The sequence below is a fragment of the Lithobates pipiens genome, unplaced genomic scaffold, assembly GCF_037356315.1.
Source record: "Lithobates pipiens isolate NorthernLeopardFrog02 unplaced genomic scaffold, aLitPip1_a1.2 Scaffold_3, whole genome shotgun sequence".
NCBI lineage: Eukaryota > Metazoa > Chordata > Amphibia > Anura > Ranidae > Lithobates > Lithobates pipiens.
The window spans coordinates 37330876-37358768 of NW_027507790.1; the positions used below are offsets into that span (position 1 = coordinate 37330876).

Genomic DNA, 27893 nt, shown 5'->3' on the forward strand with positions numbered 1-27893 from the left:
ATACGGATGCTCGGTTTCAGAAAGTCCTCTTCACCACATCTAGATGCCTAAAATGCATTGAGTTGCTGCCATGTGATTGGCTAATTAGAAACTTGTGCTACCAAGCATTTGAACAGATTCACATAATAAAGTGGCCAGTGAGTGTATATGAACATTAAATGCATGCAAAAAAAAAAAAATCAGTAAACAGGCAGTTCTTTCCCAGTAGATGGATGGTTGGATACTAGTTTTTCACAATTTGGGTTCTGTATTGTCATGTTTATATGGAACCAGCGGTTAGCAGAGTAAAAGAAAAATAGTTGGCATGTACTATGCCCAATAGGATTTTTGTACTCTTTTTCTTGGAGTTCAGTGAGAGATGCAGTCATTATGGTGCGTTTCACTGGTGCCTTCAAGGGGGATTTAACACTGGCAAAAAAAATAAAAAATTGTATTCCAGGATAACCTTGACATGGGAGACCAACTAAAGAACATACCATAAATTGGGCAAACTGTTCCATCCTTCTGGTTGGAGCTATGTTATCCTATAGGAAAAACCCATAACCTGAACCATGATCAGCAAGAGGAGAGAGGGCTCCCTCATAACTGTGACCAAACCCAGGACCCCAAGAAAGATGACCTAGTAGAAGAAAAAGAACAAAGAGTCTAATAGAAAAAGACCAAACCTTAACTGCCCTGATCCCATAACAATTAAAGGAACTCCATGGCAAGAATGTATGCCTGAGCAGACATTCAACTCATCAAAAACTGACCCTCAGAAGATTGCCTTTGGAAAGAACAGAGGGGTAAGGACTGAAACACCAGTTTGACAGCAAGACAAACAGCAGAAAAGGTGCCTCTAAATGCAGGATTAAAACTTTCAATATCCCCAAAAAGGATTAAAAACACTTACAGGATATAAAAATGAAGGGAGCATTTTACATGGGTTTAAGGCAGGTGATCCAGCCTCAGGAAGGTCCCAGTGTGTTAAAGGTTTCGATATGCAGCAGCAGAAGATCCCAGGGTGACCAGCACTGCTGCATATCGACACCCCTGGAAACCTATAACACACTGGGACCTTCCTGATGCCAGATCACCTGCCTTAAAAACGTGAAATGCTCCCTCCATTTTTATATCCTGTGTTTTAATCCTTTTTGGGGATATTACAAGTTTTAAATTTGCACTTAGAGGCACCTTTTCTTCTGTTTATCTTTTACTAGAGATTGCTCCCCTCTTTGAGTGCTGCCCTAAGTGTTTGAAGACCTCATCGTTTGAATACCTCTACTCAATATAGACATTATTTGCCTGGTCCTGCTAATCAGAGCACAATTATTCACACTCTTTATCTGACAGCAAGACAACCTGCTCCTCCTCAAAAGCTTTTCTTATCAGAAGAACCATCCAAGAAAACATTCTGTGATGTACAAAGAACCACCTGTGCTGGAGCAACAGAATGAAGGCCAGGAGACGATAGTTCTGCGATTACATGACCTTCCAAGAGTAAAAAAAAAAGCTTAAGATGACAATCGCCAGTCAGAAACTGCTTAAAAACTTGGTACGCAACCAGTGAAAAATCTAGGAAGAGACTGGAATAAAGAAAGCACTTGGCACAAGATTCTCCTGCAGTTGTGGGGGGGGGGGGGGGGGGACACACAAAAGTGAGGAAGCCATAGATTGCACCATTGTAGAACTGTGCAGGTTTGAACTGCCTACACTCAGGGAAAAGCAACCCATCAATACAAAATCCAACCTAATCTTGGAGACATTTTGACCAATAGGAAAACACTGTCCACTAGAGCCCACATCAATAGATATCTCCACAGAGGGTCAGTTGAGTGTCCCACAAGAAGGCACTAGGGGCCAGTCCTCTGAAGAGAACCCAAGATGCAGAAGTGAGGCTGGAATCTCAAAGTTTGGGGGATCAACCTGTACATGTTCTGACCATATGGTAATGATTTTCAAAAACTGGGAAGGGACAAGGTTGTTGGATCTCAGGGAAACCATGTACAACTTCTGCACATAACTGTCCCAAATGAGACAAAGGTCTACTATGTAAGAAATTACCTAAGAGGCAGGCATATAACTTCTAAGGCCAGGCTAGTACAGGAGCTAGGACAAAGATCTTTAGGGGAAACTATACCTAAATGCTTTTGGACAGCAAACATCTCTAATTGAGAAATGTGGAAGGCACACGTCGTTCTACTGAATGCTTCCCTGCAGGGGACCAGAGAACCAGATGTGGAAGACCTGGGCATACCAAATCCAGGTGTAACACAAGAAAAGAAAAGGGGCACGATCAATCTTTTTTTTTTTTTTTTTTAGTCGTCTCATGCTTAGGCAACCTCCAATCATAGCCTTGATGATCATATTAAGGGTAGATCAAAAGAGACATCTTCTCCCGAAGACGAGTTGGGTCAAGTGCTCCTTGGACAGTGTCTGCATTCCAGCACTTTAACCAGAGTGCTCTCCACATTTGATTTAGTGGTCTACCTGTTCAGGGGGAACACTGTAAGATCTACTGTAGTTATAGACCACCATTTAGAAAAAATCCTTCCCAAAACGAGAACAAATTGAATAAGTGCTTGGGGTGTGTCAAACTCTCAAGGGTGCTTCCAATTCCCATACAGGAATATCTCAGAGTGGATGTGGTTCCCTCCCACATTCCAAAGACATGCTGGTAGGTTAAATGGCTCTGGTCCAAATTGGCTCTAGGATGTGTATGCATGCATATGCAATAGAGACCTTAGAGTGTAATGTACAATATATGTAAAGTGTTGCTTAAATTGTCAGCTCTATATAAATACCTGAAATAAAAATATTAATTTGGCTGCAAAGTCTTACGTGAGATTAGTAGAGGTCCTCTGGATAAGGTAGGGAACTCTGATGACAATGCAATCTCTAAAATCATACGGTAACTAGAGGTCGACCGATATGGGTTTTTCTCTGGCCGATGCCGATGCCGATATTTAGAAATCATGGCGGCCGATAGCCGATATATGATGCCGATTTTTTTTTGGGCCGATATGTTAGGCCGATTTTATTTTATTTATTTATTTTTCCTTTTTTATTTTATTTTTTAATCCCCCTTGATCTAACACACCTTTCCCACTGGGGCGTTTTTCAGGCGCTTTTGGGCTAAAAATAGCGCCTGTAAAATGGCTCCCCTGCAGTCTGTGTGAAAGACAGAGTGCTTTCACACTGAGGCAATGCGCTGGCAGGATCTTAAAAAAAAAAGTCCTGCAAGCAGCACGTTTGGAGTGGTGTATACCGCTCCTCCACCACTCCTGCCCATTGATATGAATGGGCACCACTGCCGAAGCGCATGCAATGCGATTTGGCAGCAGTGCTTCATGGGCGCATTTAACCTCTTCCTTGGCCGCTAGCTGGGTTATATGTGCCCCACTAGCCTAATAGCACCGCTAAAATGATGGTAAAGAGCCGCTAAAACTTGCGTTTTACCATCAACGCCTGCCCGCTCCAGTGTGAAAGCAACTTCATAAGTGATACAGAAAATTTCTTACATTTAAACATTTATTAAACAAAACAAAACCCCCAATCAGTTTACTTGTATGTATGATCTAGATAAAAAAAAAAAAAAAAAAACCTATATATTAAATAAAAACAGGTAGTCAAAACTTTTGGACGAAAAAAAAAAATGGGCTAACTTTACTGTTTTTATTTTATTTTTATTTTTTAAATAGTGTATTTTTTTCCTAAAAAAAATGCATTTGAAAGACCTCTGTGAATGCCGTGTGACATAAAATATTGCAACAACCGCTATTTTATTCCCTAGGATCTCTGCTAAAAAAATATATATCATTTTTGGGGGGTCTAAGTGATTTTCTGGCAGAAAATACAAGATTTTTACTTGTAAGCAACAAGTGTCAGAAAAGATTTAGTCTTTAAATGGTTAAACTGAGAACTTCTACACACAGAGATGACTTCATTCATTCAAGTGTAAACATTGTATCATTTAGTTCTTTTCTTGGCAGCCTGCCCAGAGAGGAGGAAAGTGTTGCTATGACGACTCAGGCAACTTACACTGACTGAAATGACTTCTGTAATAGAAAAGTCCCGCTGTAGTTCTAAATCGGCTTTTTATCAGCTCAAATCGGCCGATGCCGATTATTTAAAAAACGGCAAATATCGGCCGATATATCGGTCGACCTCTAACGGTAACAGCATTCTGGATTGCAGTTGTTGGTGCTTTCAGGAGGCACAGAGCAAATATCCCAAGAATCATTAGGAGTGTGTAAACTATAGTAACCTGTTGCAGTTGGACCTTTCCCTCTGTGTCTAAATACAGAAATGTTGTGGCAGCAAAGCAACTACACTCAGGGTGCAAGGAAACACCTAAAGTACTCACAACACGAGGCAGCTGGCAGCCAATGGGGGTTGGATGTTCAGAGGTGACCATAGACAGGCAGGAGGATTGGGCCAAAGATCGGCTATCCTCCTATCATTGCAAATTGGGAGCAGAGAGACACTTTCTCAACACTGAAAGCTGGGAAAGAGCACTGAGACACTGCTCCCAGAGGATGACATCAGTGCCCCTTCCCTCAACATTAACCTCTTCTGAGGTTGAGACAAGCAGAGTATGGGAATTTTAAGGTGCCAAGTGGTCCAAACCACGAGGTGGCTACTGATGCTCAGCCTGCTCAACCTACTCATATAGTGAGTCTTTAGATACAGGGCAGGCGCTGAGGCAATGTCAACATCTCTGGACCTGGAAATCACTCCATAACTAACTTTTTAGCAGAATGAGGTCTTGAAAGCAACTTAAGTGAAACCAAGTGCCGGTTGGTCACTTCCAAGCTAGCCCTGCAACATCCAATCCAGCAAGATCAAGGTATGGCACTCTAAAAGCCAAGCAGAGGACAAGGAGCTCCAACCATAGAGCAGTGAAGTAGAGCTGTAGCCAAGATGTAAGAATCTCGATTAAAGACAAAATGCCAGCAAATTATATATTTTTTTCCCCTGAAACAAACACATCAATTGTCCTAGGACATTACCTAAAAACAGATACCAGTGGTAGGAGGGGGGGTTATCCTGTGCTGCCCTACAATTTTTTTTTTGTTTGCCAGTGTCCAGTTGGCAGCAGTATGAAGATTTTTTTGTTATACAGGGAATAGGTCCAGATCTGCAATATTCTACAGGCGAAGAGCTTTATTAGTGTACAGCCCTGGCCAAAAGTTTTGAGAATGAAAAATATAAAATTTTCACAAAGTCTGCTGCCTCAGTTTTTATGATGCCAATTTGCATATACTCCAGAATGTTATGAAAGAGAGATCAAATGTATTGCAAAGTCCCTCCTTGCTATTAAAATGAACTCATTCCCAAAAAAACATTTCCACTACCTTTCAGCCCTGCCACATAAAAGGACCAGCTGACATCCTAGTAGTGATTCTCTCCCTAACACAGGTGTCAGTTTTGACAAGGCCAGAAATCCCTCTGTAATGCTGATTGAGTTAGGCTACTTTCACAGAGGTGCTTTACAAGTGCTGCAGCACTAAAAATAGCATTTGCATAGCACCTATAAGAGTCTCTATTGTCTATCCAGTGTGAAAGAGCAGGGCGCTTGCAGGATGATAAAAAAAAAAAAAAAATCCTGCAAGCAGCATTGTTGCAGTGCTGTAGGAGTGGTGTATACACCGCTACTAATGCACCCTGCCAATTGATATCAATGGGGCAGCGGCTCTTTTGACCCTTTTTTTGGCCGCGAGCAGGGGCTAAAACTGTCCTGCTAGCAGCCAAATAGCGCCGTTAAAAAGATGGTAAAGTAGTGCTAAAAACAGCGCCACTTTACCGCCGACACCCACCCCAGTGTGAAAGTAGCCTTAAAATAACAGACTGGAAGCTTTAAAAGAGAAGGCGGTGCTTGAAATCATTGTTCTTCCTCTGTTAACCAAGGTTACCTGCAAGGAAACACGTGCAGTCGTTGCTTTGCACGAAAAAGAATTCAAAGGCAAGGATATTGCTGCTACTAAGATTGCACCTAAATCAACCATTTATCAGATCAAGAACTTTAAGGAGAGAGGTTCAATTGTTGTGAAGAAGGCTTCAGGGCGCTCAAGAAAGTCCAGCAAGCGTCAGAACCATCTCCTACAGTTGATTCAGCTGCTCAGTGTAGAGCTTGCTCAGGATTGGCAGCATGCAGGTGTGAGTACATCTGCACGTACAGTGAGGCAAAGACTTTAGAAGGATGGCCTGGTGTCAAGAAGGGCAGAAAAGAAGCCACTTCCCTCCAGGAAAAATATCTAGGACAGACTGACATCCTGCTAAATGTACAGGGATTGGACTGCTGAGGACTAGGGTAAAGTAATTTTCTCTGATGAATCCCCTTTCCAATTGTTTGGGGTATCCTGAAAAACCTAATCTAGAGAAGAAAACGTGAGCGCTACCATCAGTCCTGTGTCATGCCATCAGTAAAGCATCCCGAGACCATTCATGTGTGGGGTTGCTTCTTAGCCAAGGGAGTGGGCTCACTCACAATTTTGCCTAAGAACACATCATGAATAAAGAATGGTACAAAAACATCCTCAGAGAGCAACCTCTCCCAACCATCCAAGAATAGTTTGGTGGCGAACAATGCCTTTTCCAGCATGATGGAGCACCTTGCCCTAAGGCAAAAGTGATAACCAAGTGCCTTGGGGAACAAAATATTGATATGGCCAGGAAACTCCCCAGACCTTAATAGTCAATTCTCAAAACCCAGGTGAGCAAAAAATAAAAAACCCAAAAAATTCTAACAAACTCCAAGCTATGATTATGCAAGAATGATGTGGCCCAGAAGTTGATTGACAGCATTGACAGGGCGAATTGCAGAGATCTTGTAAGAAGGGTCAACACTGCAAATATTGACTCTTTGTATAAACTTCATGTAATGGACAATAAAAAGAAAAACCTTTGGAACTTACTTGAAATGCTTTAAATTATACTTCAGTATACCATAGGAATATCAACAAAGATCTAAAAACACTGAAGCAGCAGACTTTGTGAAAATCAATATTTGTGTAATTCTCAAAACTTTTGGCTACAGATGTACAGTATGTGCTAACCTAATTACTGAGACATAGGCCCTAGTCACTTTTTCTAAAATATCAGCATTGATATTTTAATTATTGTGGTAGGTCTCATTGCTGCTAAAAGACAATTATACCTTTAAATAACAAATATCAAGGGTTCAAATGACTATTCTTTAATTGTGTTGTCATATTCAGGCATTACCTGAACTACTGACTAAGTTGCCACATTTTGTCTTGAGGTACCACTGAAATAGAATAGCACAGACAAGTGTTTTACTATCTAAATACAGCCACAGGTTTAGGTTAGGGCTAACAAAAATCTATAACAATGCTGCACTGTTCACATTACAAGTGTGCATATTTGTGCAGCTACCACTAACAAAAATCAGTTTTAGTGCTAAGGGTTGTTGTATAGTCTCATTGCATCAACAGAAGGAAAATATCAATGCCAAATTCACTGTGTTATTTGATAGAAATCTGGGTGCTTCAGTTATGCTGCATGTTGTTCCAACAGGTTCTCTTTACTGCTATAGAGTCATCTCCCACTACTCACTCCTTCATTGCTCGTTTAAGCCTGTGTATAAACGTATTTCTTGGTACATTCATTTGCCTGTCTTGCAGTGACAAGTTAACATTTTGTGTAGTTAATGCCATCATGTACTGACTGATTTACACTAACCTTTTTTTGTTTTATAACAGGATGACATGCACAGAGTCATTGATCAGCAATTGATGGACAAACACCAGAAGGAATGGAGCCAGTCTGTGTATTCCTTCTCCAGGGGCCACCACGTTAAGCACTGTGGCAAAGTTAGCACTCTGAATCGCACAGAGCGGCCAGAAGAGCCCATTGGTTCTGAAGGGAGAAGTCTCTTTTCATTTCTAAAGAAAACAAAAGCTTAACTGCAACTGTATCACAGTTGATGTATTATGAATCATGATGGACTTTTGTTTGAGTAAATTCATTCTGAGGGGATTTTAAAAAAGTATTACCATCGATGATCCCTAAAACCATCCTAAGGCTGGCCATAGATGGAGCAATTATCTTTCCTAAAAGAAAATCGCTCGATTCCCCAATCAACACAGCCAGTATTGATGGGGGAATCCCTCCAGCGAAGCCATTGTGTTCTCCCAGCATGGGGAGTGGGGAAAGCCATCCCTGCTGGTAGAACAGTGTTTATAGCTAGTTGCTGTAACAGCCACTAGCAATAAACGCATGTAAAATCCAACAGGCTGGTTGTACCCAAGTTGACTGATTGATCAAATTAGGTATAATCAGCCTGCCCATACACGGTTCGAATCTTGGCAGAGATTTGAACCGTCTATGGCTTGGTTAAATGAGCAAATTCGCCGGCATTTAACAAAAAAAAAAAAAAACTCTAAGTGTATTATACTTAGTCTATGGGGCTAAGCTGCATTCACACTTTACTTTTCTTTTAGATGTGTTTTCTATTTTGTAGAACAATGCTTTGTTCACTGGATTTTATCCATAGAGAACACCTTGCACTTTTAGAGCCATCCGTTTTGTATTCACTTCACAGCTTCCTTGACAAATGAATTTAGCAGGTATAACTGTTGTAGACAGATCCTGAGCTGCTCTCATTCCAAGGAATAGACTCCCTACCTCTGGTCTTCCAGACAGAGCACAGCAGAGGAACTGCCCCTGACCCTACCTTACAGCTCAAGTATTGAGAAATGCTCTATGTATATAGACGAAGCAGAGTTTTTATATTGCATACAGTTTTCTTTTTATAACAAACAGATATAAAAATGTCATATTTTAGTACAAATTATGCTTTTTATTGTAAATTCTGGAATAAAATATTTCTATGATTTTCCATGTTTCTTGTGCTTACCTTTGATGTTATTTTCCGCAAGGGTCTGTAAAAGACCAGCTGCACTCAATTTTTTTTTTTTCAGTTTTGCATGGATTTACATAAGCTGGCTTCTTGTAGACCTTGCAGTGGTTAATTAATAAAAGAATGCCAAGTTCTGTCCAGCTGCAGAACAAATAATATGGAGACAAACTATGATAGGACATATTGCTTAGGGCCATGTGAAAAGGCCCTAAGCCTTTAGTTTGTAAGGGACTTGAACTTCAGACCCTTACTAACCACCAAGTTTTGGATGGCGCTAGCCTTTTAATTACATGTTGAAATACACAGTCATTCACAGATAAATATAATTGACCACTTTATCAGAGCTAATCCAAGAGAAATGTGGTATGATATGGGGACAGTCCTTTTCCTTCGCACATCTGTCTTTTATTCAGTTTTTCAAAAGTAGAGTCAATGCTAGTTTTAATAATTTTGCCTAAAAGTTACGTTCACAGACCAAGAATTTCCAAAACAAAATTTAATGGAACATGTGAGCACAGAAATAAAAAGGTAGCTGCCATTGCTGCGTTGGCTCTAAACCTGCAGCCTCCAGGAAATATCACCCTGCTTTCAATACAAAGTGAGTCACTAACCAGGAACAGCAGTGGCAGAAGGGTACACTTCCCGGGGTGCATATTTCAGATTAGTGACTCATTAACTAGTGAAGCCAGGATCGGTATAAAATCTATAGGGCTTGCACCCTTACAAATCAGCAGTTGTAGGTCTAACTGAAACAGTAGTTGATTTCACCAAGATGGACTGCTGATCAGGACCATTATTAACGAGTTGGGTTATATGACAGCAATTGACATCCAGAAGCGAATTCCAACCTATTTCACACACAAGGTGCTTGGTCACAGAGGCATTTGCTAGATTTCTAACCTCATGGGTTTTCAAGAACCATTTACTATCCCACATTTGCTACAGGTATAAGCAGTGTGTGACAGATGAGTGCACAAATCCAGAGCTAGAGCTGGGCAATTTTCTAAAAACTCAATTCACGATTCAAATATTTTTTGTTTGTTTTTTTGATGACATCGCGCTGGTTCTGAGGAGTTGCAGGCAGGATTTCCTCCTGCCCGCACCTCAGGACCCAGGCGGTGGTGGAAAAAAAAAAAAAAAACTATTCGCTTCAATTTTGAATCAATTTGACCTCTCAACTTGATTCAAGATTTAAATCGATTTTTTTCCCCAGCCCTATCCAGAGCTAGTGAATTTTAAATAAAAATATGAATTCCTACGGTGGGTGATGGAGTTCTAAAATGTGCTTTGTTCCACAGCTGAGGCACTAAAAGGTACTTCAATCATACGTTTGGATGTGTCGATGCTGTTCCCCTGTTCCTCCTGCGGGTCCCTGCATCACTAATGGGTCCTATGGTGACATAGTGGGTCAGAGAGCAGAAACGCATTGGGGGGGGGGAAAGGAATTCTGCTACCACTATAAATAGAATAGAAGCTTAAGGCCCCTTTCACACATGCGGATGGTATGTCCGTATTTCATCCATCCGTTTGCGGATGAAATACGGGCATACATTCATCCCTATGGGATAGCGGGTGTCTGCGGATGAGCATCCGCAGACACCCGCTATTGTCCGCCTCCGCAACTGTCCGATTCTGCAGACGGAGGAAAATCCTATTTTTCTGTCCGTCTGCAGAGCGGATCGGATGAATACGGGCAGACAGTCCGTGCTCATCCGATCCCCATAGAGGAAAGCGGAGAGCTAACGGGGCGGTCCCTGCACAGTGTGCAAAGACCGCCCTGTCCGCCGCCAGCTCAGCGGGGACAATGGAGCGATCCCCGCTGAGCGAGCGGATCATCACGGGGCGGATCATTACTGATCCGCCCCGTGTGAAAGAGGTCTAAAAATGTTTGGAGCTCAGCCTCTACATGTAGCAAATATGAGGCCTGCTGTGTCCCTCCATTAATTACAGAAAGTTGGATACATAGCTTCTGTATGTATGTATCCACTTCTAGGCAGACTCACATTAAGATGTATATTTCTGAATATGGTAAAAAGATTTTTAGTAAAGTATCACTTCTGTTCTGGGTTTATTGTTCCTTCAATGCCCATCTGAACACAACCAGTGCAACGCCAACCCCTCTACTTCACACACTGACATCACAAGACAACTGCTTTTTTGTTTTAAATTCAGGACCCAAAGTTCACATTTTTTTTTATTAACTTTGATCCTATTTATGAAGATGGTACAAAAATTTGGCAGAGTTTTTTTTTTTTTAACCCACATAATTTGTTAAATTCACAATTTTTTTTTTTTTTTTTGAGATAGAGATTGTAACAAACAACTGCTAACAGTTCAGGATCCATCCAGCTTTTCGTTAAAAACAAAGTGACTTTGAAGTCGCAAGTCCTGCTCTGGTCAATGTAATAGATGGTTGGTTTTCTTTAGCATGGTTTTAAATATTGACAAAAAAAAAAAAAAAACTAAACAGCAGGGAAGCAAAATAACAGCAAGGCCTAGTGATTCTTCCCCTAGTAGGCATGACAGACACCAGGCTCAAGGTTAAAGATGCCAACTGTCCTAAATCTTTAAAAATGTGATCAGTTTATATTTGCGCAATACGACAGTTTGGCGATCGGAAGGTGAAAGCCAAAGCGAAAGGAGGGAGGCGAGGCTGGTTAACGCAATATACAGTATGTACAGACTCTTGTTAATCAGTCCAAGGGGTAGGCACTGCAACTGTCCTTTCCTAGCAGACGCTCCAGAAGAGCAGGGGTGACAAGGGGATGACAAGGATCCACAACACCTTGTTGGCACAGCAATAAAAAGGTGTCAGCGCCTCTCAATAGAAAACCTTGAGAAATTCTTAAATTAACAGCACAAAACTGAGAAAATGCCCCAACCCCTGAAAGCTGTGCGCTGCCCATGGCACAGTTACTCTTCATTCCAGGAACGAATGTTCGGATTAAGAGCAGCCTCTGTGTGCTGTGCCCGCACCTAGCAGCATCGCTTTTTCCTTTTACTGTTTTTGGTTAATTTCACCACGTCATTCTGTTGCTGCTGTTGTTGCTTTGCCAAGTTTTCTTTCTTTGCTCGAAGAACTAGCTCAGTAATGCAATTAAACATCTGTAAAAAGAAAAAAAAAAAAAAAAAAAAAAGGCTGTTGTAAACTTTACAGGTAAAAATTGAATTTCAAGATAAAACGTGACGATTAGCTGCCCTTATACTGTAGTGCATGGCCTTAGAGAAAAGGCTGCCATTGCCAATTCGCTTTTTAAAGGTACATGGTCTGGTGCTCTTCTAATCCTTCTGCCATTATCTGACAAATAACTGAGCTGGAACAAGTGTGAGCTTATCGGTTATCATGTCACCTGCTAATGCTTGTTCTGGGTCAGTGACTCACAAGATAATGAAGGAACACACCTTGAGCTTTACCCTTTTAAAAATGTTGTTCAATGGCAGATCCTATATTCTTATAGATCCTATAGACTTTATAATCCAACCAAAATCTAAACATCTGTAGTTTATAAGCATGCATTTAATTATGAAGAGAAGGCAGCCTCTGTGTCTATTTATAAATCAGATCTTACTCTTCAAAAGATGTATTATTGATTTCTCCAGTCATCTGCAACTAAATTATCTTAGCGTGGAAATCCCTGCGGTGTATTTGTCAAACCTCCTTTCCTACTCATCCATTTGTGTTTGTGTTTTGCTGCGGATAAACCAATCTCCAAGTTGGGTAAAGTGCTAAATACCTCCCCACAGGGATACTTATCATAAGAGAAATGAGCCCTGGTCAAGAGATGACTTGGTTGGAGGCCAAGAAAACTACCGCTGTGAAATCTTTAACTAAAAAACACATACACAGGAGCTTTCTGAAAGAACGCAATGGGGGGGGGGGGGGGTTGACAAGATGCTGCTGTTTGTTTTGTACCCATGGAGCCAATCCAGTAGTGCAACAGCTTGCCCTTTCCCAATGGCCAGGATGAAGAGAAGCAGTTATATAGTGTCATTAAACAAAGTGGCTGATAATTTTTCACCTTTATCCACTTCAAAACCAGACATTTTTACACCCTTCCCACCCAGGCCAATTTTCAGCACTGTTGCACTTCGAATGACAATTGCACTATACGCACTTTACCCATATGAATTTTTTCTTTTTATCATTTTTGTGATAAGCGGTGGTGCCGATGCCCACATGAGTGATCGCAGGCACAAGAGGCAGAACAGGGACGTGTATGTGTGTAAACACACATATCCCTGTTGTGTGCGGCGTGACAGATCGAGAGTTCCTATTATCTAGAAACCACGATCCGTCACTTCCTCTAGGTCAGTCCCCTCCCCCTACAGTTAGAAACACACATAGGGAACAACCCCTTCCCTGCCAGTGACATTTTTACAGCACTGATCACTGTATAAATGCCAATGGTCCCAAAAATGTGTCAAAAGTGTCTGATATGTCCGCCATAATGTTCAGTCCTGATAAGGGAAAAAAAAAATAATATTAAAAATAGCAGATTACTGTTATTACTAGTAAAAAGAAATTAATAACAAAAATGCTATAAATCTATCCCCTATTTTGTAGGCGCTATAACTATAATACAATCAATATAAGCTTATTGCGATTTATTTTTTTTAACCAAAAATATGTAGAGTACATATCAGCCTAAACTGAGAAAAATTATATGGGGGGGGGGGGGGGGGGGGGACGGACATCAATTTTGTGTGGGTGCGTCGCGTGACAGCGTATTTGTGTCAGTTAAAACGACGCAGTGCCGAATCGCAAAAAAATGCCCTGATCATTCAGCAGCCGAATCCTCTGGGGCTGAAGTGGTTAAGCTTTCATTTGGTGGTATTTAATAACCACTGGGTTTATTTTGTGCAAAATATATGAAAATTTTTGGAACAAAAACGCTTTTCTTCCTTTCGGTTATAAAATTTTGCAAATAATCCTTCTCCATAAATTTAGGCCAAAATGTATTCTGCTCCATTTCTTTGGTGAAAATAACCACTTCGTGCCCGCTCTACAGCCAAAAGACGGCTACAGAGCGGACGCTATCTGCCGGGAGGGCGTCCCTGGACGTCCTCCCATTTAGTTCCCCCTCTGTGCGCCGCTGTGGGCATGCATCGGGGAAGTTCTGTGTTAGCCGTGTCCCTCGGACACAGCCAATCACAGATCGTGCTAAATGGCCAAGCACAGCAGCCATTTAGCACTCAATCGGCCTGTCCAATGAGAGGTGATCTCTCATGGATCATCTCTCATTGCCAGCTCCTCTCCTCACACAGAGAGCGTGTGAGGGAGAGCTTCCGTGCTGCAGTGTCAGTGAGTATACACACACAGTAAAACACACACATGCCCACCTGTCCCCAGTGCCACATATTAGTGCCATCTGTCCCCAGTGCCACATATTAGTGCCATCTGTCCTCAGTGCCACATATTAGTGCCATCTGTCCTCAGTGCCACATATTAGTGCCATCTGTTGTCAGTGTCATGTGCCAGTGCCACGTATTAGTGCCAGCTGTTGTCAGTGTCATGTGCCATCAGTGCCACGTGTCATCGTCCTGGTGCTCCAGGGCCTTCAAAAGTGTAATAGGTAGTCAACAAGTTAGATGTGTAATTTATGCTCCTAGAATACGTGACAGCACTCCCTGCATTTTAGGTCTCTCTAAGTGTCCAGGCTGTGAAAAAGTCCCACACATGTGGTATCTTAATACTCAGGAGGAGTAGCAGAATGTATTTTGGGGAATTTGTGGTATACACATGCCATGTGAGAGAAATAACCTATTATAATGACAATTTTGTGGGGAAAAAAAACAAAAAAAATCTTTTTTTTTTCTTCATTTTGCAAAGAATTGTGGGAAAAAATGACACCACCAAAAACCTCACTATGCCTCTTAATAAATACCTTGGAATGTCTACTTTCCAAAAAGGGGTCATTTGGGAGGTATTTGTACTTTTCTGTCTTGGTCGGGTCGCAAGAAATGATAGGCCACCAGTACATCACATATTATGAGTATCGCCTCTGGTCTAAATCTTTATAAGTATTGTATAATGTACCATCATCCAGAATTTGTAGTTAAAGGAAAGAGGGCTTAAATGGGAATACCGGGTAGTCGCTCACACCAACCCCATATGTAGTTCCATTCGGCCATATAATAAATTGGACTATACCGGTACTTGGTAATGGAAAAACACTAATAAAATTTAAAATCAATATAATGTTTAATAAAGATATAAAACAAAACAACACTGAAATATCACTTGAAGAAGTACAATAATATGCACATCACAGTTGAGGTATTCCTGACGGGTTCTCCATAGGGAACATTCAACCGTAGAGAGTGCACAATAAATTTCCTCGACTAGTTTCGCGGGAAAAGGCCCGCTTCTTCAGGAGGATATATCACAGTTGAGGTATTCCTGACGGGTTCTCCATAGGGAACACTCAACCGTAGAGAGTGCACAATAAATTTCCTCGACTAGTTTCGCGGGAAAAGGCCCGCTTCTTCAGGAGGATATCTATATAAAAGTATCACAATCATTAGATAATACACACATGTAAAAATATAAGCAATACAGTTATCATAATGTTATTGATTTTACATACACAAATTCCCTATATGTTTAAAAGAGGAGGTCAGCTCACCCTACTTCAAGGAACAGGCTGCAGGTAAGGAGATCCGCAAAGTCCCCCCACGGTGAACATGGGGGATTGGTAAACGCCGGCTCTGGATAAATAATATTATAATAATTTATCAATTAGGTAGGGGTATATCTTGAATTAAGGAAGAAAGGGGAAGGGGAGGGAAGAAAAAGAAAAAGAAGAAAGACCTCGTGAGGGTGAAACCGTGATATTAAGTGACTAAAAAAAGTGGGGAAGGGGGAGGGGGAGGGAGGAAGGGAAGAGGGAAAGGGGAAGGGGGAGGGAGGGAAAAAAGGGGGGGGGGTGAAGGTGAATTGCTGCAGGTGACTGCATATAATTACCAGAGGTATAAGGTCAAAAGTGATTAAACCATAGAATTTAATATAAATGTGTGAAATTTATTAACAAACCAAACGTGAATAGTCAAGTGTATCCATGTGGATTGAGCAGTGTAGAAGGAGGAAAAGAGAGAAACCCTTCACCCCAATAAGAATCCTTAATTCCAGAGAAGGTTACAATAAAAATGAATCGGCTTACCAACAAGCCAATCAAGAAATCATGTAAAGACAGGACATCAAGGTTGAGCTGGTTAAACAAGCTTGTAAGGATATTGTACCGTTCGTTGAGTATCAGATCAGTATCCTTACAAGCTTGTTTAACCAGCTCAACCTTGATGTCCTGTCTTTACATGATTTCTTGATTGGCTTGTTGGTAAGCCGATTCATTTTTATTGTAACCTTCTCTGGAATTAAGGATTCTTATTGGGGTGAAGGGTTTCTCTCTTTTCCTCCTTCTACACTGCTCAATCCACATGGATACACTTGACTATTCACGTTTGGTTTGTTAATAAATTTCACACATTTATATTAAATTCTATGGTTTAATCACTTTTGACCTTATACCTCTGGTAATTATATGCAGTCACCTGCAGCAATTCACCTTCACCCCCCCCCCTTTTTTCCCTCCCTCCCCCTTCCCCTTTCCCTCTTCCCTTCCTCCCTCCCCCTCCCCCTTCCCCACTTTTTTTAGTCACTTAATATCACGGTTTCACCCTCACGAGGTCTTTCTTCTTTTTCTTTTTCTTCCCTCCCCTTCCCCTTTCTTCCTTAATTCAAGATATACCCCTACCTAATTGATAAATTATTATAATATTATTTATCCAGAGCCGGCGTTTACCAATCCCCCATGTTCACCGTGGGGGGACTTTGCGGATCTCCTTACCTGCAGCCTGTTCCTTGAAGTAGGGTGAGCTGACCTCCTCTTTTAAACATATAGGGAATTTGTGTATGTAAAATCAATAACATTATGATAACTGTATTGCTTATATTTTTACATGTGTGTATTATCTAATGATTGTGATACTTTTATATAGATATCCTCCTGAAGAAGCGGGCCTTTTCCCGCGAAACTAGTCGAGGAAATTTATTGTGCACTCTCTACGGTTGAGTGTTCCCTATGGAGAACCCGTCAGGAATACCTCAACTGTGATATATCCTCCTGAAGAAGCGGGCCTTTTCCCGCGAAACTAGTCGAGGAAATTTATTGTGCACTCTCTACGGTTGAATGTTCCCTATGGAGAACCCGTCAGGAATACCTCAACTGTGATGTGCATATTATTGTACTTCTTCAAGTGATATTTCAGTGTTGTTTTGTTTTATATCTTTATTAAACATTATATTGATTTTAAATTTTATTAGTGTTTTTCCATTACCAAGTACCGGTATAGTCCAATTTATTATATGGCCGAATGGAACTACATATGGGGTTGGTGTGAGCGACTACCCGGTATTCCCATTTAAGCCCTCTTTCCTTTAACCACCAGTACATCAGATGTGATAAATTTTTTATGATTTGCACCACAGCTTGTGTACTCTCTAACTTTCACAAAGACCAAATAATATCCACTAATTTGGATAATTTTACCAAAGATATGTAGCAGTATAAATTGTGGCCAAAATTTATGAAGAAAAATTAATAATTTTCATAATTTTATCACAGAAACAAAGAAAAATGTGTTTTTTCAAATTTTTAACGCTTTTTTTATTTATAGCGCAAAAAACTAAAAAACCAGAGGTGATCAAATACAACCAAAAGAAAAGTTCTATTTGTGGGAGAAGGACAAAAAATTCATTTGGGTACAGTGTTGCATTATTGAGTAATTGTCATTCAAAGTGTGAGAGCACCGAAAGCTGAAAATTGGTCTGGGCAGGAGGGGGGTTTAAGTGCCCAGTAGGCAAGTGGATAATCCAAATCATTGTATGTTATTTAGTCTGTAGGAAAGTTATAAAGTCCAAAACACTGTGGGATATATAGATCTGAAAATTGATCAATACTGATGTATTAACACTTAATTCTTTTTGGAAAGTCCAAGGTATTTAGTAAGAGGTATGGCGAGTTTTTTGAAATTGTAATTTTTTTTCACATACTGTTACCAGGGTAGTACAGAGTTATCATACAACTGGTGCGACGGTGATCAGGGACACTGACTGGTGACATTATTAATACAGTATTACATACAGTGACCAGAGAAATACACCGTTACGATAGTATTACTGTACAACTCTGGGGAGGTGATCAGGATATTTTTAATTTTACACACTACGATTGCTTATAACTGCATTTTACAAATATAAGCAACCATTTTTTTTTTCTGAATGAAAACTACTCAGTGTTTACTAAATGTGAAGAGCTGTGGTTGGCCACACAGCTAATCGCATGGTACAGATGGGCTGTAACTGGCCCTGTCTGTACCGTGTGATGACTGTGACCAATCACAAAGCTCATCATAATGATACACAATGAAAGGCAAGCAACAAAGCTTTTCATTGTGTACAACTGTCATATGATCTGCTGGGGTTGGCCCAGTACAGTGATCAGTCATCGGCCATGTCCCTGGACACGGAAGGTGACAGATTGTGCCGGAACGTGGATCGTAGGGTGCTCACGGGATTGCAATTCTGGGGGGGATATCATTTTACAATAGGCTGGGCGGGAAGGGGTTATGATAGATGCACCTATATGTCCATCACAGACCTCAGCAAATTACACCAGACCTGTTTGACACACTGCAGGAAGACACAAAGCAACCCACACTGAACAAAATCCTGCATGCTGTTCAGCAATGCACGGCTTCAGTGGATGAAAGAGCCGTTTGGGGGTCTCACCAAAAACAGTGTCCCTTATGAGACAGGTCCTCCAGAAAATTAGGGAGAGAACCTGGGCTGTGGAGGGCAGAATTAGCAAGATGGAAGATCAGATACCTCCACTCACTAGGGACACCACTACAACAAGCAGCACAGGCCAAAAGAGACGACATTGAGAAACCCTTAAGGCGGAACAATGTCCGCATCATGGGGCTCCCCGAGAAAGTCAAGGGCCGAGACCCCACAGCATTTACAGAGCAATGGCTGCAAGATATATTTGGCAGGGAGGCTTTCGCCTCACTGTGGTTGAGCAGGCCCACCGCGGCCCCTCCCCCCTGGCAATCCACCAATATCCATGTTGGCACGGCTCTTGAATTACAAAGATCGTGAAATCATACTTAGAATTGCAAGGGAGAAAGGCTGTTCATTTTAATGGAACTAAAGTCTCAATCTATCCTGATTTTTCGGCAAAGGTGCAACAAAAGAGCTAAATTTGCAGAGGTTCAGAAACGCCTACAAAAAAATCCAGGTGACCTATGCCATGCTGTTCCCAGCCAAACTGCGGGTCAGTGTCAGAGGGCAAGCCACTTTCTTTGAATCAGCTTCAGATGCAGCTGCCTGGCTGGACCACAACGAGCAGGACCTCCAAATACGCCAAAACGCTGACGGGAGACTAACGCATAGTCAAACATGGCATGGCCGGTACGATGTCTGCCGACACTACAAGGTTACTATACACACAGCGGGACACTTTACAGGTTGCTTAAACCAGCGCTTTGAATAGCACCAAGTTCAGTTTAAATTCAGTGTGCGAGTCGAGCTTGCACGCTCTTACTGTGCTTCAGCATGTCCCAGTTGAAGGGACACTCTTGTTGGTGCCCAGTTGGCACATTTTACAACCAGTAACTGGCCTGAGGGGAGAAGGTGGCAGATTGCTCCCACCCCATCCAAGAGAGCGACAGCTGCTAGGCGGCCAGGGTATGTGCTATTTCCTATACCCAGTCTAATTGCGCTTTGTTTTGAAATCAAACACTTCAATGTTTTTTTGACCTGCACCTGACAATTCTTCAGTATTTAACCATTTGCCTCCTGGAGCAAATGACCGATTACAGAGCAGATTGTGTCACTATCGCGCTCAGGAACATTGCATACCAGCACTGTGCTAATCTACTGCGTTTAATATGACTACCACTTTAATCGAACGTCCGGGGCGTGCATGATCTGCTAAAATGCACCATGACTAGCCCTCGTCAAAAGAAATTCCATCGGACCATAATAGGCCTACAGGAAACCCACCTCACGAAAGACAGCAACATTTTTACAATATTCCTGGGTGGGCAAGGCTTACCACTCCACGCACTCTGCATACCCTCGGAGTGAGTGTACTGGTCCATAAGGCCTTGGACTACTGGGAATTAGACTCTGTGGTGGACCCCATGGGAAGATATACGTTTCTATACTGTAAACTGTTTACCTTGAATGTGATTACTGTCTTTGTGTAGCTTCCCCCTCCAATTTCTAGAGCGATATTGCAGCTTCTTCTGTCGTACCCGATTGACAAGCCTGAAGTCCCCACCATCATCAGAGACTTTAACGGTTACTTGGATCCCAGGCTGGATAGGCATCCTCCGGTCTGTCCTCCCTTGGGTGGCAGAGGCACTATTTTAAGCCGTCTGCTGTCAGAGGTGGGTTGGACAGACGTATTCTCCTGCTTCTCAAAAAACTCATGGTTCATTCTCCCGCATTGATCTCTGTGTAGGCTCCTCGCATATACTTAACTTGGTTACCAAGGTGGAGTACTTTCCTAGGGACATATCAGACCACTCCCCTATGGTGGCACTTTTAATTATCCATCCAGCTGTCTCCTTGCCGAGAACCCCTTGGAAACGAAACGCCTTCTGGCTAAAACACTTTTCTTCACCAGAGCGGGTGGTCAAACAGAGGGCATAACCATTATACACCAATCTGTTAATGAAATGGGATACCTTTAAGTCATGCCTTAGCGGCACGTTCATAGCAGAAATTGAGGCCATAAAACAAAATTCGTCAGCTCTCCAGGAGTGGGTGGAGGATCAGGTGCGGCAGTTGGAACTTTTATGTCACTGACCCATCTGACTGTGAGGGAGGCATGGATATCGAGCCAGGACTCCCTGGACCGGTTGAGATACTCCACTGCAGAGCGGAAATGCTTTTTCACCAAGCAGACCTTCTATGACGAAGGTGAGAAAATAGGTAGATTATTGGCTAGGATTGCTCGGTCCCAACAGTCCACACCAGCCATAGGAGCCATTCACTGTACCAATGGGTAGCTGGTTAATGACCCCAAGGTAATAATTACAGAACTAGCATCTTTCTATGCAGACTTGCCTAGTGACAGTTACACTGATGAGGTATTGCAGGATTATCTAAAAACACAATGTCTCTACCGGCTTTGACCTGTCAAGCTAGCCTGGAGCTAGAAGCTCCGTTTACACTAGACTAGCTGAAGGAGGCCGCTGCCTCATTTCCTACCTGTAAGGCACCAGGGGATGACGGGCTTGCAATGAAGTGTATACCCAATATGGGGAGGCAATTTTACCTAAACTACTGTAAGTATTTAATGCCACACTTGACTCAGGACAGCTACCTACCACTATGTCCAGGGCAAATATACTGTTAATCAAACCACGCAGGGACCCTTTAGAGGCCAGCTCATGAAGACCAATCTCATTGCTCCAAAGCAACGTTAAAATACCAGCCAAAATCCTAGGCTTAAGGGTTAACAAGATTGTTCTAAACGTTATTCACCCGGACCAGGCAGGTTTCATGCCCTGAAAATCAACTGCAATTAATCTTAAAAAATAAAAGAGTCTTCTAACATGCAGACCCCAGCAGATAGGCACTGTAGTCTATTGACGCCAATAAGGCATTCAACAGTGTCAGCTAGTGCCATCTCTGGGCTGTACTGTCCAAATTTGGATTTGGCCCTAGATTTATCAAGTGGACAAAGCTACTGTATAGCTCTCCACAGGCTGCCATACGCTTGTCAGACAGGATGTTTCCTGCCTTTGCACTGGGCAGGAGGACTAGACAGGGCTGCCCCTTGCCCCCCCTGCTCTTTGCACTGAACATTGAGACTTTGGCTGCACAGGTGCGGGATAATCCACAGATCAGGGAATTTCGCTATGGTGACTTGAATGGGAAATGAATGCTTTACGCTGATGACATGCTCCTCTTTCTGGAGGACGAGGACGAATCATTGTCACATGCAATGTCACTCATCGCAGATTTTGGCCACTACTCAGGCTTAACCATTAATTGGTCCAAAACCGCATTGATGTTTCTGGATGGGGCACCTGGGTCAGACACAGAGCTCCCCTGCCCCTGAAGTAACTTCCTTTAAATCCTTAGGTATCCACGTTTCGCCCAAGCTGACTACTATAGCCAAAATATATACCCCTTACGGACTTGCTTCAGAGACAAAATAAACATATGGAACCAACTCACAATGTCTTTGGCGGGGAAAACAAACCTAATTAAGATGATCCTTATGCCCCAAACGCTATACCTGCTTCACAAAACACCTGTGGTTATTCCAAAAATTTCAAGTGGTCAACTCTCTATTCAGATTACTCCTTTGGCACAACGAGCCCCCTAGGATCAAACTGGTTCAATTACGATATCCAAAGAAGGGGGGTGGTTTGGCACTCCCCAACCCTTGGATATACTATTTGGCTGCACAGCTGCAGCACTTGATTGGAGTTATAACTCCCAAGCCGGCCGATTCGTAGGCCAAGCTCCTACTTACTGGGACAGGGGTGGAGTCCGTACCGGAGGGCCTGGAGGCACAGCTGTTCCAACGGCCCAACAAGTGCCCACTTACACACTCCTTCAGAAGGTGTGAAATGAGATCAAACAATTGCAGCATGTAATGGGTTACACAGCTTACAGCCAATTATGGAGGAATAAATCGTATGAGAAACAGAGACCTAGGTGGCGCCCCCATGGGAATAACTCACCTCAGGCATGTCTTTCACAATGGGAGACTACTCTTTCACTGGCCTGCACTCTAAATTTGCACTGCCCTCCAGCATGCCATTTTACTACCTACAACTAGCGCGCCGTTAAAGCACAAGGTACCACAGTGCAATGGGAACAATCACCCACTCCTGTTTTACACTACAAAACGCAACGGACACAAAGGGTATAATATCCCAATGCTATCTTATGCTTCTATCCACACACTTAGATTCCCCATGAAAGCAGCAATCCAGTGGGAGGCAGACTTAGGGCCAATTAAAGGAGAGCAGTGGGAAGAGGCACTTCAAGCTGTTAACAAATGTTCGCTGAATGCATTGCAAAAAGTATCCCAAATGTATATCCTGTTGCAGGCACATTATACCCCAGTAAAACTTCATAAAATTGGCCAACTACCCAATTCGATGTGTGGCAGGTGTAAGATAGTGCCAGGTGACCTGATACACCTCCTCTGGCTTTGCCCCAAACTCCATAGATATTGGAACGGGGTCCTGGCCATGCTTAACCAGGTTTCCCAAACTAATGTCCCTCTTGATCCACTAGGTTGCCTTCAGGGAGTACTGGAGGGGGCAATTCCAGAGGAAATTACCAGGATGGCCTTTGCCAGAATCCGATTCCAAGCTAGGAAAACAATACTTACAAGTTGGAAATCGGCCACTTTCCGCCATCGGTTAAATCCTGGATTCAGCACATGGGTAATACCCTTACCATGGAAAAATACATTTATCAGTATAGGGGGTACCCTGAGAAGCATGGCTTAATACACCCGGGATTAGTCCCAGGGAACTGGTACAGATGAGGCTGCTCAGATGCCCATAAACATAATGAATGCCCAGGGAAATAATTGTAGGGAAAAAAGCGGGGATGTTGAGGCTGCCAGTTCCATGGCAGGGGATCACAGAGTATCACCATACAGAAATAAACATATGTGCTACACACTGAATACTCACTGCAACTCAGGTATTGAAGGGAATGACTAATGGTTATGTCAATGTTCTTTCACTGACAAATTCAAGTGTAATGTGATGTATGATTTGATTCAATGCATTTCTTTTGCAATAAAAACCTTTTGACTTAAAAAGAAAAAAAAATACTGCATGCACAGCCTCAAAAAAATAAAAAAATAAATAAAATAAAAACTTAATAAATAATGCAATGTCCTGTGAGGCACCACTATGTACCTCTATAGGGTTAACAGACACTTAGCATTATACAGGTCTCATAAGTCATGCAAAATTTGTTCAAATATACTGAGTATGCTGCTCTATAAAAATTAAAAATAAAAATAACATGACAATAGTGCTTCAATATCTGTGGACCGCTATAAATTACATTTTTGGAAAATTTAATTGATAGCAGCACACGGATATTGAAGCACTATTGTCGCATTATTTTTATTTTTTTATAGTATATTTGAGCAAAAATAAACTTACATTAAAAACCTTTTCTGCACATCAATCCAGTATAAACCCTAAATGATGCTTCAAGATGTATTGCTCTTATTCTGGCGTGTGCAGGAATAGCTAAAGTGTGTAATCTGTATACAGTGGGGAAATTATTTGATTCCCTGCAGATTTTGTAAGTTTGGCCACTTACAAAGAAATTAACGGTCTATAAATTTTTTTTATCATAGGTATAATTTTAAATAATAGACCCATATCATCAACCAAAAAAATCGAGAAAAAAAAACACAAGATACAAATACAAACAAATTGAGCTGCATTTCAGTGAGTAAAATAATTTGATCCCCAAGCAAAACATGACTTAGTACTTGGTGGAGAAACCCTTGTGGGCAAGCACAGAGGTAAGACTTTTCTTGTAGTTGGTTACTAGGTTTGCAAACATCTCCGGAGGAATTTTGGTTCACTACTCTTTACAAATCTTTTCTGAAACCTAAAGGTTTCTTGGCTGTCGCTTGGCAATTTGAAGTTTCAACTTCCTCTATAACTTTTCTATAGGATTAAGGTCTGGAGACTGGCTGGGCCCCTAAATAACAATAATGTGCTTCTTTGTTGCCTTGGTGGTATGTTTTGGGTCATTGTCATGCTGGAAGACCCATCTTCAGTGTTCTGGCTGAGGGAATAAGGTTCTCATCCAAGATTTTACATCACATGGCCTCCATCATTCACAAGCTTCTACTGTGTAGTTCTAGGTGGATCCTGCACTTATCTCATGATCATCTATACCCAATGAGGAGAAATCTTGCATGGAGCTCCAGACCGAGGGCGATTGATGGTTATTTTGTGTTTCATCAATTTGTAAGTAATCTCTCCAACAGTTTTCTCCTTCTCACCAAGCTTCTTGCTAATGGTCTTGCAGGCCAGTGGTCATCAACCCTGTCCTCAGGGCCCACCCCACTAACAGGCCAGGTTTGCAAGATAACTGAAATACATCACAGGTGATATAATTTGCTGCTCAGTGATTGCAGTAGTCTATTTTGTATCTCCCCAAGGTAACATAAAACCTGGCCTGTTAGTGGGTCCTGAGGACAGGGTTGATAACCACTGTTGTAGCCCATTCCAGCCTTGTGTGGGTCTACAATCTTGTCCCTGACTTCCTTTGACAGTTCTTTGGTCTTGCCCATGATGGTGAGGTTTGAATGGAAGAAAAGATTCTGGACAGGTGTCTTTTATACACATAATAAAGGGTTGTCATTAGGAGCACCTTCTTAAACTTACAGGACTAATCTGATGAGCACATACTGTAGCCAATCTGTGGGAGCAAGAATTATTGTTGGATTGGTAGGGGATCAAATACTTATTTTACTCACTGAACTGCAACTCAATTTATAACATTTGTACCATGTCTTTTGTTTTTTCTGGAGTTCTGGTTGATATTCTGTCTCCATCATTTAAAATACACCTATGATAAAAAATGATAAACCCTTAATTTCTTTGCAAGTGGGCAAACGTACAACATTTGCAGGGGATCAAATAAGTATCTTGCCCCACTATGCTAAGGCGTGTGTATATTATGCATGTCAACATGGAAGGGGCATTTACAATGTTTTTTTTAAGGTAATATATTGTAATTATTTTTTCTCCTTACCTTTATCACCATCACAAAACCCCCTGTGTGACAATACCTAGGGCATGATTGGTTCTTATAAACATGATACAACCCCGTTAAACCCACAATGTCTCCCTCCACATACACCAAGCTTCAGACTATTTTTTTCCAGAAAGCCTCTGCTGAGCTGTATATTTTCTTTAGTTCCTTAATAGACATGACTTGTAGCTAATAATTAAACTCATCAACTGTTTGCCATAACGATTAAAAGGGATACTATGATGCTTTTGACGCTTTGTATTTTACTTCTGTTTAACCACTTCAGTCCTGGAAGGATTTGCACCCTTAATGACCAGGCCATTTTTTGCTATACGGCACTGCGTCGCTTTAACTGACAATTGCTCGTGCAAAGCTGTACCCAAACAAAATTGATGTCCTTTTTTTTTAACCACAAATAGAGCTTTTTGGTGCCATTTGATCACCTCTCTGGTTTTTATTTTTTAGTGCTACAAAAAAAAAAAAAAAAGATAATTTTGGGAAAAAATAAAAAATAATAATGAAAAAAAAAACAAAAAAATAAAAATAAAAAAAAACACACCACTTTTTTTTTTTTACTTTCAGCTATAATACATCAAAAAAAATAAAAATAAAAATGTATTCATCAGTTTAGGCCGATATGTATTCTACATAATTTTGGTAAAAAAAATAAATAAAAATCGCAATATTGATTGGTTTGCGCAAAAGTTATCATTTATACAAACTACGGGATAGACTTAAAGGACTTTTTTTTTTCTTTAACTAGTAATGGCGGCGATCTGATTTTTAGCGGGACTGCGACATTGCAGCAGACAAATTTGACTCCAAATGACACTTTGGGGACCAGTGACATTATTATATTGATCAGTGCAAAAATCACTCTTCCGGATCACTGGCAACAAAAGATCTGACATGTCATTAGGCAGAACAGGGAATTGTCTCGTTTAGCAGTTCCCCGTTCCGCCTCTGTACACAGTGATCGCTGGCAGACATTGAGTCCACGGGAACCACGGGCGCACTCATGCCCGCTATCCTCCTTGTATGGACCAACGTAAAGGTACGTCGGTATGCGCAGGAGAGCCAACCTGATGAAGTAAATGTACGTGGGCTGGTTGGCAAGTGGCTAATTTATCTTTTCCAATTAACATTAAATGTTTTCTATTTTCTACTACCTAAAAAGAGTCTTATACCACTTAAATAAAAATCAGAAGCTGCTCGTCTGACAAGCTCTACTGAGCCATATGAAGAAACGGTGCAGAAATGATTCTCAGCTCTGTCCCACTCCACTGCAACCTGAGCTTTTGTAAAAACTAATTTTTTTCAGCATAGCAGAAAAAGATTGCATGGAAAACATTTTATGAGGGAGCATACTAGCTTAAAATGAAGATGCATAATTTTTCTTTTTTTACATTAAAACAATAAGTGAGGTCCATATAGATGTCGAACTTCTCTGCACACTATTTTCTGCATGTTGGCTATGATTTATGGTAAACTTTGTTACATTGTAATTTTACATTTTTTTTTTAATTGTATATAAAAAAAAAAAAAAAAAAAAAAAAAAAAAAGTTATACTGACCTCTTCTGTGCATTGGTATTGCACAAAGCAGTCCTTTACTCCTTTTCTGGAGTCCCCCTCCAGCCCTCTTGGTACCTACTTGTCTCTGAATACCCCCATAGCAAGCTGGCTGCTGAGGGGGCACTCGTGCTGATGTACTCCCAAGCCAGGCTGTTCCTGGCCATGTCCTCCCACTCCCTCCTCAGGACTTCACTGACAGCAGCAGGGGACTATGGCCTCTTGGAAGGGACAAAAGCATTTGAAGGTTACTTACCTTAATGCACAGCATGCATTATGGTTAAAAAAATAAAAATAAAACCTTTGCCTTTAGAACTACTATACTCAAAGAAAATATGTGAAAAAATATTGCCCACATTTGCCTATGCTTTGTGGTGTGCTTGACTGGCCAGCCAGTCAACAACAGAGCAAATCTATAAAACTCAAATACAAGCACTGTGTAAGCAGAGCCAGTACACACCTCCTCAACATTTAGATTTTCTTTGGCGCTAGTCTCAAACAGTTGTATATCCATCTGTCCAGCAAATTTATGGGCGTCTTCAGTTTCCACCACTTTCCGTTCAGGATCATCGTTCTTATTTCCCACTGTTCGTAGAAAAACAACTTACGTCAAGAAACAATTGGAACGG

At 41.5% G+C, this 27893-nt stretch overlaps 2 protein-coding genes across 3 annotated transcripts in view; one reads left to right on the plus strand and one right to left on the minus strand.

Moving 5' to 3' along the window:
- BICDL1 (BICD family like cargo adaptor 1) overlaps positions 1-8838 on the plus strand; it is a 151296-nt gene extending 142458 nt beyond the window's left edge. The window contains exon 11 of one of the 2 annotated variants that reach the window (XR_013263844.1): positions 7704-7843. Coding sequence is in view for 1 of the 2 variants with exons in the window: in XM_077461442.1 (XP_077317568.1) it covers positions 7704-7907 (204 nt within the window). In the remaining variant the exon portion in view is untranslated. Of the gene's footprint in view, positions 1-7703 lie in introns of both variants that reach the window. The other variant, XM_077461442.1, reaches the window with a different exon arrangement.
- Positions 8783-27893, minus strand: part of RAB35 (RAB35, member RAS oncogene family) — a 60486-nt gene continuing 41375 nt past the window's right edge. The window contains exons 5-6 of the mRNA XM_077461443.1: positions 27725-27849; positions 8783-11968 (exon numbers count right to left, since the gene is read on the minus strand). Coding sequence (XP_077317569.1) covers positions 11840-11968; positions 27725-27849 — 254 coding nt within the window. The 3' untranslated portion in view covers positions 8783-11839. The remainder of the gene's footprint in view (positions 11969-27724; positions 27850-27893) is intronic.